Genomic DNA, 13,589 nt, shown 5'->3' with positions numbered 1-13,589 from the left:
CTTAAGTTTTTTGAGAGAGATTATATTAAGAAAACAGTAAACATTTTTTATTATAGAATAAAATATAAATACTGAAAATAAATATTAAAATAATTAGATTGAATAATCCTTTTAACTTTAGCATAAAAGGTAAAAAAGTTTCAAGTGTATATAATTTGTATAAATATATTATTAATACGCACATTAAACTCAAAGTATAAACGTAATGGACGTATCATAATAAAATTAAATACAATTATATGGATTAAAAATATTTGTTACATTACATACGTTCTCCTTTATTCAGATTCAGTTAGAGGAATAAAAATTATTTTATTTGACATGAGTATCGTGTGTAAATATAACTTGGTTAATATATGATCAGGTTAGGGGATTCTACTGTCAACATTTCCATAGAAATTTCAATGATGAATATTATACATCATGAAATGCGCAATTATCAAAGCTGTTGACAATAATCGAACCAATGCAAATCAAAATGCATAATATCTTGATTGCGCCGCGGCACTTTTTAAACGTATTTTTAAAAAATTATTTGTTCATATTAAAATATTTAAACTACAGCAGAAGGTAATTGTATTTTAATAATATCTAGTTTGACTTTTTATCATTGCTTAAAAAGTTTTCATTTCTAACAAGCTGTTATCTACATATGAAAAATGGCACATTTTTATGGATATTACAATAGTCCCATGAAATTTATCAAATTTCAAATTGCATATTATAATTTAATTACTAATGTATTGTACTATAAATTTTATCAGTTGCACGTACATGCCATTTTAAACTGTCAGATTAAATGCAACAAATAAATTATTCCCTATAAATAGTTTACTAATTATGGCTCACGATTGAATAAATTAATTAATTTATATCTAACAATATGAAAATAAAAGATAATCGGTTAATTTGTCGGAATAAATATTTCCTGGCGGATTGAAAGGCGGGAAAATGATGGAAGAATATGACAGAATAAATTGTTAATTTAATAATTTACAATTTATATTAAAATATATCCAAATAAATAGTTAATAATCTACTATTCTCTTTATTAGATATAATAAAGTGAGGTATTTACGATATAAGGACAGCATAATTAGTAGCAAAGGACGGTCAAAAAATAAAATGTAAAAGAATTGTCTTAATTGCAAAATATACGATTCGCGTTAGCGCGTACATCCGCAGAAGCATTCTAATTATTAATACTATTAATGGAAATTAACACGTTTCGTCGTTACTTGAGAATTACGTTTGACGCGAAGTAATTACATCTTGCTGTTAAGATTCATCTTCTCTAGAGCTACTATTGCCATCTCGAACATAAAATTACTATCGTTATTTTATTGTATCAGATAGACACAAATATGTGATCAAAATCACATTTTTCCTTTATTTATTCTCTATCAATAATTTTATAAATATATCTATCTTATTAATAAATTAGATTTCTTTTATATATGACTGTATTTGAATTCACACGAGTGTCGATGCATTTGTAGAAATTGATAAGGTTCATTATATTACCAAATCAATTCGCACGTTGAAATTGATTAATACATTTTAATCAAATATCTCGTTAATCCGTACAGAATTCTTATACAGAATTCGCGAAGTCGAAAAATCAATTGCCGTTGTAATAAAATATGTAATTGTGTTATTTTTATTACATACTATATTAAAGTATTTCCGCTATTACAAAAATTCGGTATTCCTAAAAACTTATAATTAACCCGCTGCAGTACTTTTCAATTAAAATATTTTTGGTATGGTATGGCATTTTTTTAATTTAAAAATGTTTCAGATTTTTTAATATATTTGATATACACTGGCGTTTAATTATATTTCAGGCCTAGACAAATAGGTTAAATAGACATATGGAAACAATTTATAGAAAATATGTAGATTGCATAGATATTGCGCAATGCAATAGAATAAACAGATTATTTCAAGAAACAATAAATAATGTCTACAATCTATATTAAAGACTCTCTCTCTCTATGTTATAATATTCAGATTTATACGTATTGTTCAAACATAGATAACAGAGGATCGGACTCCTCATATAATTCAAAGCAGAGTGAACACGAAGCTAAACCGCTTCGTTGCGAACGGTAAGCGGCTAAAGGGGCTCTCGAAGCATCTTCAATCGGCGGTCCGATGCACGGGGTGCATTAAAGCGTTACAGTCGTTATGCCGTAATATCGTGTTATGTAAACGACCCGCGAATCATCCCCCGCAACTCTCTTCCATCCCTGACGTCCCTCTCGTGGCGCGCATTCGACCAATAAACGTTACACGCGTGCTCACCCCGTTTAAACGCGATCGGCTTTCTCTCAAATCGAATCTCCTTTGACGCGTACCCGACGCAATTCTGCGCGCCTGTGCACGGGCACCCCCGCTCAGATTTCATTTGATCCGATTTCACTCTGTATTCTGAGCGGTAGACGTTACATTTACCTTTTGCAAAGACTGACGCGAATTAATGGTGCCCGTTCATAATACGGCGCGTATTGTATATGATAGTTCAACGCGATTAGTCCTTGAAATAAGTAGAGCGTACAATTTCCTTAATATCTTATGAAAAATTACGTGTCCGTTCCCGTAAAAAAAATGTCTATTCGAAGATAATTCGTTATGAGAATCCTGCAGTGAGATGCTAGTACAAATTATTCAGATGGAATAATTAACGATGCGTGGCAGTTTTTCAATTAATCTTAAACGCATAGAAGCTAATGTCTTTAAAAAATTTTGTTATCAATATGTAAAAAAAATTGACAAGAGACAGTTCTTATCTGAAAAGGATTCTAAATCCATTGGAAAATTGCATCTCTCCGCATGATTCTACAGCAAATTGTATCTTTCATGTGCAGTAGCTTATCAAAGTAAAAAAAAAAGGGGACTTTTAAAGAATTTTCAATATTGTTCACGAAAATAATCAAACGCTTTCCAATCTATATTTTAATCCTCTTACCGATATACTTATCTGTTATTTTCTTATACTTGGTATACAATAAGCTGCTCTTGTTAACTGTTTCTCTCATATTTTATATACACCTCTATGTTCGAAATCTCTTTTCTTTTGCGACATAAAATTAATCCAACTAAAATAATTTCGTTCCAATTTAGTACGAAATACAAAGCATCGAAATTCTCACGGTACGCGACTAGCGTAAAGTATACCTAATGATCGTTTGCACCTTCCGAAATCTGACATCTCCATTCGCGCGAGAATTCGATCAGCTCCATTAAACATACTTTAATGGCGAACGGATACCGGCTTTATCTCCCAAGCACCGGTGGAAAGGCTAACGCCGCGACCGTGACGGGAAACGGTATATAATGATACATAGAAGATCGATAAATGTCGTGCAAAGTTTTTCGCCAAGAGGCAGCTGACGTGCGAAGATTACCGCCAGTTTCCCGCTTGGATTTTTATTGGCAGCGATAGGAATGAGAGCTGGCGAGAGATTGATGTATGTGTCCTAGAATCGAACCCGCGTTCCTCCTTGTTTTATTACTTCACGCGTTTCTCTATATTATATCCTGCACTCCCTGCATCTCTACGTCTCCTAAACTCGCCTCTTTTATCTTTACTCGAACGACAACATCCTATAGGAAGACGGAGTATTCGCTCGAGCACAATAAAGAAACGCACATTGTGCACCTCCACCCTGATCGATCGAATTTGCAGTGACTATAGCTTAAGCCAAGAGGGTGATTATCTCTCGCGTAATTTTCACCCTTAACACTCTGCGGCATCATTGCAAGAATGATAAATACCAGAAGCGTGGAGCTTTTTCTATCGGGATATCTACAAACTTGAGACTTAAATAGCAGAGTAATCACTCTGTTATCAAGTATTGTATATATAATGCGATGCCTATAATAACATTTATAATGCACACGCAATGTGTTTTTAAATTTTTTTTTGCTGCATTGAATGAGAAAATACAAAGAAAATAGAAATGAATAGATAGACATGATAAATAGATATGATATATCTAACATAAGTAACAAATATGTTTCAGCCAGTGCAACATTATATGAATTCAGTATATCGAAAATAAAATAAACGCAACAATAAGTAAAGATGAAAACAATATTATATATATATACACACACACACATATATATATATATATATATATATATATATATATATATATGAAAGATCATATATAAAAAAAATTATAATCTTAATTATTTTTTTAACTAAATCACTAAATTTATAAAAATGATATTTTTCAGAAACTTAAGTTTCTAAAATATGAGAAACGATTAAGAGATACTAATATATCGTTAAGAAATATTTTGCAAGCTCAATATCTTTTCACCATTAAATTCTAATAAAAATTGAAAAAATCACAGAAATATAAAGCTACAATATTTCTTTTATTAAATTTTTAATTCGTGCATAATTATTATATACTTTATTATAGAAATATTCTGTATTTACGTAGTCAAAATGTGTGACATCTTCAACACAGTTTCGTGTGGGATAAAACTCGATATGTATTTCGAATTACATCTTTGCACTAACATAAGTCATCCTCACATATGTTAGACTATAAACCCGTAACCACAGAAATCTCACAACTACGTTGTTCTCGCGCATGGTTGTTCACGCAAGATAATTCACGCGTGATTTCGGAAATATAGTGCTAACGCGAGAAGTATCGCAGCGAAAAGTCATGCTCTGTTAGAAACACGGGAGGAATGTAGAGCTTGTTTACACGATGCAGAAAACCACATAACTATGCAGTTATATGTACGCGGAACTTTATGTCCATGCACTTCTATGTGTTCTGTTTATCTGGTCGGTGGACACGGATGCATTAATTTAGGTTGCTACCGTATCTGCGGCTAAACTAATGCCGGCTACTATGTCCGGAAAAAGGCCGAGAACGAACGGCGAACATTTATCTCTTCCTGATGCACCTAACAATACAGCACATTAAATCCTGCGATAATCATAATAAAAAATTTCGGATAAATCAAAATTTCATATTTTTCATAAATTTTTGATATGATGAGTCTATTAATAGTATGCATTAATAATGCATAAATGCATTTTTGGAGTATTAAAATCTCACCCTCGAAGTTGTTCTCAAAATGTAACTGGCAAGAGAAACTAAATAAAAATTAATTAAAAAATTTTTCATCGCCCTTTTCGTCGAATTTTCGTCACTATGTCGAACAATCTTTTGAATTTAATGAATATTAATTACAAGTAACAGCAAATATGTATGTTATAATGCTATGTAGAACTGTAACAATACAGATACGTGTTTCTACAATAGTAAATCAGATAAACGGCTGTGCGAACATAAATACGTGCGATACATATTCACATGCTTTTAGCTTAGCATCTCGATCTCTATGCAAATAAACGAGACGACTGTAGCCGCATACATACGCATGTTAAGACAGGATAATATGTGCTTTTCATGTGAATTATATTATCTAGTGTTAATATTCTTCTCCCGCATTATCTTTTCCTTTCGCGCTATTTCCATCTTTTAAAAAAGCTTTTTTTGGTTATTAATTTCTACTGTCAACATTGAAATAAGATACGTCTATAATTTTTGCTTGAATTTATTTGTTTAGACTTTTTTGAAATATATTTATAAACTGATATACGTATATTTTTATAAACATTCTCATAATGTCTAAGAGAAAGAGAAATTACTATTCTATTATTTTTCTCTACTAGATAGATATTCCAAAAAAAGAAAAATTTGGTTTATACGTTACATCAATAATTATTTATTACTCTCAATCGTTTAATTATAAAATTATAAAATTATAAATCGTTAAAAAACGAAATGCCTTGCAAATTAAAGCCATCATCGCTCGCTAAAAAAAGGGAAAAGAAAAAATAACAAAGTAACAAATCGACTAATTAGATAAGCAAATCTAACGCTTACCTATTCAACCTAATGGTACTCTTCGTCTCTCGCACCATCAACGCTCGTTCCCAAAAGTGTACGGCCTCGGGTAGAATAGTATTCTGAAATTGAATGACAAAATAATTTTTTTTTAAATTTCACATGAAAACATTGGTCCATGTGAATATGTGCGACACATACATGTGATGTTTCGCGGACAGGATAATGCATGATATATTAATCGGAAACAGAAATGTATGTACGCAAGTGAATTACGTACATACAATCAAGTTTATTTCAAAACGTGTCTTCATTCGAAGAATGTACAGTCTTAAGAAGAAAGTCTAACGATATTTGACCAGAAACATCATCGCGAGTCGTATTATCTAGACGTAGTGAACGGGGATAACGCTATTATTACGCAACATTCTGTATTTAACATATTATAAATATTTTTCTCCCTCTCTCGGCGAAATGCGCGCTGTCAAGCAAGACACGGAAATACGACGCGTACAAAATCGCGTAGAGCGAAGCAAAACGGACGGTGAAAAACACCCAAAGAATGAAATAATGCAAGCTCGACAGATGAAAAAAAAAAAAAAAAACAGCACTCTACTTTTATGAAGCTTCGCTGGCGTGTAACAACAAAATTACGCTGCTCTATAATACAGCACAATCGCGATCTTGTGAAGATGCAATGCTTTTCGGGGTTAATCCTGGCTAACGGTATTGGATTGTGTGCGATTTTTAATTCCTGTGTTCGCCATACAATTTATATCATGACATAAAAAGGACATAAAAAGTCTAACATCATTTCCAAAAGGCCATCTCTTTGTCCTGTGCATTTATCATGATTATACATGCTGAGTAATCACAGGTTCTCTAGGTTGAATAGAATATCCAATGAAAATATCATAATGTTATTACGAGATATTTTAAGAGAAGAATATTTTTCTGCGTAAAGTATAAAAGATAAATAAAATATTAATAAAATCTGAACAATGTAGAGAATGATCGTGTAATTTAGACACGCGCGGTATATTTTTAATATCAAGTTTTAATTTTTCAAAAATTTACGATATTCACAAAATAATAAAAAGAAAAAAATGAATATAAATAAAATTCTCTAAGAGTAGATATTAGACTAATAAGAAAAGGCAAGGAAAAATTGGCTCGACACACAAATTCTAAATATTCTTCATTGCATTTTTATTTCTTTTCGCGCGATCGTTGTATAATTTTATATCTTCTGGTGAAAGAATAATAAGGAAAAGAATATTAAATTAATCTCAAAAAAAAAAGGTCTAGATATATTTTAGAGTTACTAGAATTTCAAGATGTTCAAAAGTAATGAAACTCGCAGAGAATTCGCAGGTTTTGTATTTTTTTAAATAATTTTCTCTCTCTCTCTCTTTCACTATATTTTCAAGTTTTTTTATATTATATACAATATTATATACAAGTTATTTTATATACAATATTATATATGTATGTATATATACATATATAAAATTGTAAAATAAATACTTTCTGATGCGTTATTATTTTGCTGTTGCAAGTTATAAAGACAATAACGAATGCAAAAAATGCATTTTCCATATATTGTGTAAAGGATCAGGAGATCTAACGAACGCGAATATTCTTTTTTCTTCTCTTGGTTCCTTTTTTCACTTCACTGAACATGTGAAAAAGAAACAAAAAGAAAGAAATAATAGGCATTATTTTTGGTTATCTTAAACAAATGATCGCTACTGTTCGAGAATGCGCTATTGAAGCACATACACAGAGAAAAAAACTTTACGTTCGAATGGACGTACGTCATTAATATCGACCTAATGGCGAGCTCTTGATAATTAAAACGGATCCGAACGAATGGAATCTCGAACGCGCGAGCGCTTCATTTTCTTTGTCTGCAATTATTTTTCACTGATTGCATTGTGGAAGGAGGCGGCCGTTAAAAGACTCTCGCGCGCATTACGTTTTCTTTCTATTTATAAGCACTAAAGAAAAGAAATATAAACTGTTGCATTTGCCAGCGAATTATGATTCGTGGTCGATATTCCATTTGTGATAATAACCAAGATTGTTTCAGAAAATAATAGAATAATGATGTGATATGCGAGCGTCATTTCATAAGTAATGCACAATGTGGTAATGCCGCAGACTGGATGATGCAATTCCAACAAAATGTTTGGACAGTTGTAGCGGAGAACTTGAGGAAACGATACGTGGCCCAAAATTCAACAAACATTCATAGTGCTTTGCGTGAAGTTTGAAGTACTGTTGCAATGTCCAGGCGAATCTGTTTCTGTGTAACAATCAAATAGTGAGAGAGAAATCGAAATTTTTCTTTTCTATAAATCGCTCGTCAAAATACGGAATACTGTCTGATCACCACAAACTTCACGCAAAGTACTGTGAATGTATGTTGGATTTTTGGCCACGTAAATTTTCACTCTTGACGTATGATTGTTGATCTTCACGCGTCACAGTACCTGAGGCGTCCGCATTTATAACACTCAATCAATTCAATGACACGTACTATGGAAGTTTTTAAGCCACGTATGGCTTCTTCAAGACCTCTACTACAATTGTCCAAACATTTCGTTGGGATTACATTATCCAATCCGTTTACCACATTGTGCATTACTTATGGAATGAACCTCGTAGTTATTGCCGTATAATGCGATCTTTCAACGCAAGAAATATAGGTCTCTTATCAGAAAAAAATTGCAACAATTATTAATATATTAAATAAGCATCACGAATAACTTTTAAGTATCATTCTTATTTATAATTAACATGCAGAGAAATATGAAAAAAAGTTTGTTTAATTGATTGCAATTAATTTAAAATTCACACACATATATATATATATAAGTATATCGATCGTTGACAAAATCGTGCTGTGACCTTTTTCCATTGATTATTTTAAGCCTTTCGGAGAAGCTGATCTTAATGAAAGGCGTAATCTTTCGATAAATTAATTCTCGTCGCAAAGCGAGACAGTTAAGTATAATTTTATAGTAAATTCATCCTCCGTCAGGTTTAAATATATATAGCAATTGCAACATACAGTTCGGTAAATGTATCTAATATATTTAAACGGTGACAAACAGCGAATGTGCGGAGAAAAGTTGAATTGTACCGAGTAGATGAAACTGATGGTAACTTATTTATAAGGAAAAAGCAGGCAGAGAGGTGACCGCAAGTACGCGAAAAGGGTGGAATATAAAATTGAACGCGGACAGATACAGGGGCCAATGTTTGGAAGCATTTTGCGCCTCGTTACGCTCGATTTCCGCGATGAATAAATCGATACGCGCCGAGTAAAATATAAGAGAGGAAAACGACCACCACGTTCGGTGGCATCGTTATTTTTTATACATATTTTTTTTCCCCCTCTTTTGCATCGCATTCTCTTATGACGCGGTTGCAATTGCGGCTGCAGCGTGCGGCGAGAAGAGGCAACGTGCAAGATGGAAAGAGGGATACGCGACAACTGGCCGATTATTGTTGACAGACACGACACGCGGGTGGCTCTCGCAAAATTATTCACGAACCGTCGCCCGAGGCTGAATTCAATTTGGCATTGCGTCAACGCTCACTGGAAAAAAAGAGAAGAAATGAGAACGGCGAGAAGGACGGACGCTAAAAGGGTTGCAGAGGATGAGAGACCCAGCAGAGAGCTGATCTCTCTTCGTCCTATCTCTCCTTTCTCTCTCTTCTGTTTCTCTCTCTCTCTCTCTCTCTCTCTCTCTCTCTCTCTCTCTCTCTCTCTCTTTCTCTTGGTTTTTCACCAGATTTACCGGATTCCGCAGCCATGCCAGTGGATCGTACTCCGATCCTCGGGAACGACCTATTTAGCGTATGCAACTGCCAGCCGGTTCCATTGTAGAATCACGAGCGATTAATTCACGGCCGCCCGAATTTTATTTTGCGAATTTCGCATGCGTAATGCATCCGGGGATTTCGAAAAAATACAATTCTTCAAAGCGAGAACACAGGGTCAACGACCATGATAATTATTAGCCAGCTCGCGATGTCAGTTCTCGACCTGCCTTATTTTGACGGCGGGAGAAATTTCGTCGGAAAATCCGCGCAATTTTATACAAATGCAACGCGCGGATATATAAGTTGCGGATGCACCTACAAAAGTTTCACATGCGTGGTTCTGTACAGTGAGATAAGAGGGTATCTCAGAGCCGCATCAACGAATTGAAACGGAAAGAAAAATAATCCGCATTGTGAGATTGCATCTTTACCAAAATTACTTGTGAGATTTTTATCCGTTACGATGGAACCGGATGATAATATAGATAAATACGGCAAGATACACCTGTCAAAACTCCCATAGATAGTAAGACACAAAACGCAATATTATTTTATCCCTTAAAATACATAAAAATATTTATCAAAATTCTATCGTCATACTCGATATTCCCAATCCGCGATTTTGCACGGTCATAGTCGCGACTAAAAATTCCATAATATTCTGTTGGACATGTTTGTAACATGGTTTGTAAAAGGGGAATCGATATATATCATGGAGATTTTTTTCTTAATAAACTTTACGTGACCTTGTTAAAGCATAAATTTGAACAAACATTTATAAAATTGCATTTAATCTGGCAAGGAGAAGAGCTTTGATAATTTTATGTTCGAAAATTTCAAATTTGCGATCAATGACGTGCCGTTTGTTTGAAAACTTCATTAATAAAACTCCACGCCCTCAATTTCAAATTTCTTCCTGCCTGCTAACAATATCCGCATTTTATCGGTCGCCGTGTATACACGCACATGCGGCGAGAACCGTGTTATAAGTCCCAACGAATTAATACTCCGGTGGGAAAAGCGCGGCGGCGGCGGCGGCGGCGGTGCCAGCGGCGGGTCCAATTTTTCTTATGGCCGGGCATGAATTTCAGCGTGCACTGTCCATTACGTCGTACCCTTTATCCTCGTTAGTCGGTGTTCCTCTCTCCGGCGCCTCTCCATGTCCCGTCGAGTGTTCCTGGCATCGCGCGACGGGATGCTTAGAGTCGCTTTTTCCCGCGTCTGCCGCGCGCGTCTACGAGTTTCCGCGTCGCGTTTATCACCTCCACACAGGAGGGACGACGTTCGCCTTTATCACAATATTGCGTAACTCCCGCGGCTTATCAGTTCCTCGCCTTTCCCGCTACGAGGCAAAAGAGGGTAGCTTCCTGCAAGGGATGCTATCTGCACTCGTAAGATCGCGACTTGCGTTATGACGGTGACGAAACGGAGCTAAGATGGAATTAAACATCGCGTTCTAAAATCTTCCCTACCACAAGACCAAGAACATTTTGCCGGTTGAATTTATCGGAGGGCGAATATGCCTAGCGGCAATTTCAGCGATGAGTCTTTTAATCTCGTTTTAAAACTAAAAGGTTAGAAGAACTATTGCGTATCTTGTATTCTAGCAAAGAGAAATTTATCACGATAGGATGTAATGATCGTAATCTCATTAACATTTCTCGACAGTAACGTTTGTCCTCTTCATTAATCATTAATAAAAATTTAAACAAGTTAATTCACTATTTTGTAATATACAGTCAGAATATCATTTATCTTTATCTGTGTGTATATATATTCTGTAATCTTCTTGAATTTATTAATACCTCCGTTTGATTTTATTTTCAAAAGTTGAAGGAAATTTCCCGTTTTTTCCCCGAAATTTCGAGTTTTTTTTTTATTATATGTACTATCTGTATAAGCCACTCTTATTTATAATGATAGTATAAATCATTATTGATAATGCCGAATAGATGACATTAATTTATAACAGATTTATAAATTAATAATATACAAATGTAAAAAAAAAAACTTTTCTCTCTCTCTCTCTCTCTTTCTACGTGTAACCCTCCCTCGTTATCATGCTATCTTTTTATAAAAGATTTCTATTCGCTTGATATTTTCGACAAAAAACAAAAAATAAGACCGTTATAAAAAATTCTTGACATTTCTAGAACAATCTGGATCTCTAAAAAAGTATGTTTTATAATGTTACTATAACTTCTGAATAAATAATAAATTTTGATAAATGCGAAGTTTGACAGTGTGTTTCGCCTTTAATTTTCTAATATCATTTATTGGTAAAGCAATGTAATCAATTGGGACAGCAACACACTGAATGGAATAATAAATACTTCTACTTTTGAACCATGTCTATTTCCTGCATAATATGCATATAATAAACTAATTAGGTTTAATCACTGTGAAACAACATTATTTACACACACACACATATATGTATATAGCAAATTTACATATATTGAATTATTCACTGAACTGATTACATATCATGTTGAATTATTTACTGACAACATCATTATTTCACAAAAGAAATATTGAGAGGAACAAAACCACATAGTGACAGTCTCTCTCGAATTTTTATTAGAATTAAAATATTCATATCTAAGTTATAATCTATGAAATTAAAACTATATATATATGATTATAAAGTTACACGACACATACGCCGCAATAAATGCATAAAAATTAAACGTATATTCGTTTAATTTTAATAAAGGGATTTATATTTATTGTAAGAAAAAAAAATATATTATGCATATCTATAAATATTCCTAGCGTTGTTAACTAGTGAACGAAATATTCTAACTCTATTACTACCCTCGCCCTTACATCGCGTGAGTTGGAGCAACTTCATTTTGGCGCTTTGACGCACTGTCGTCGAAGCAATCAAAGTAGCCGTTCGTATTGGGACACTCAGTGACAGCTCCCGGGATAGACTTCAGAGCTATATGGAGACAGGTCAAAGTTCGATGTTACATCGTTGATGAAGTAATTCCTTTCCTCGTGGCATATTCGAAAGCGTATCTGCGTGCGAGCAATCAAGCGACAAGTTTCCAATATAACCACGCTGTCCTAGACATCAACCAACATCGCAAAACTGTTTAGAACTGTGCGCGAGTGCACGGTTAATAAATTTTCGTTCTTAATAAAAATTTTCTCATTTCGACAAATATCCTTTAAAGACCAAAAGTCTTTTCTTTCTATCAAAATCCATATTGAGATTATGCATGTTAGCAATAAATAAATGTGGAAGAATCTATTCTTAAGATAATATTCCACTATCACACATAGATATAGATATATATATATATATATATATATAAAGATCTTTTTTTTTATATGCTTACAAACATAGAATTTATTAAAATAATAATCGATATTAATATTTGGACAAACGAAATGATGATAAAGATTGCCTGGTCAATTAGTTTTATGACGCGTTTTCAATGATATCTGCGTATCATGCAATTAGATGACACGTTAACGGTATAATCGCGCAGCAAACACTCAACGACCGCGCATCCTTACAAGAGCGTCTGTTTAGGCAGGCGAATCTTGCGGCCACGTTAAGGGTGGGCGGCAGATCTTGCGGCTGGTCTCGCTTTATCGAGTTTTCGTATAGCTAGTTAGACGTCGGTATTAAATGCAAATGCCAGGCGCCCATTTAAATTTTAGATGCAATTAGATTCATTTACTCTTCCCCCTCCCCTCGGGGCCGGCAATTATTCGACTTACCACGCAAAGCATCAGGAGAAGGGAGAGTCAGGAATTCGTATCGTGGTGAAAATTTTCTGAATAAATCAAGCGTCGGGCGATGCACGAATCTCACCGCTGACCTCGCGCGCTGTTTCTACTTGGACCTTGCGG

The 13,589-nt window shown here is 34.0% G+C and overlaps 1 protein-coding gene across 1 annotated transcript in view; it reads right to left on the bottom strand.

Annotated features, from left to right (window-relative positions):
• The window catches only part of Invadolysin (leishmanolysin-like peptidase, invadolysin), a 250,924-nt gene that overhangs the window by 33,060 nt on the left and 204,275 nt on the right, over positions 1–13,589 (bottom strand). Inside the window, exon 5 of the mRNA XM_070313160.1 lies at positions 5,928–6,010. Coding sequence (XP_070169261.1) covers positions 5,928–6,010 — 83 coding nt within the window. The remainder of the gene's footprint in view (positions 1–5,927; positions 6,011–13,589) is intronic.

This window comes from Polyergus mexicanus, unplaced genomic scaffold, assembly GCF_030449975.1.
Source record: "Polyergus mexicanus isolate NDT 795.1 unplaced genomic scaffold, iyPolMexi1.0 SCAF_23, whole genome shotgun sequence".
NCBI classification, from domain to species: domain Eukaryota; kingdom Metazoa; phylum Arthropoda; class Insecta; order Hymenoptera; family Formicidae; genus Polyergus; species Polyergus mexicanus.
Note: the sequence above shows the minus strand (reverse complement) of the source record. Positions and strands in the feature narration are given on the sequence as shown.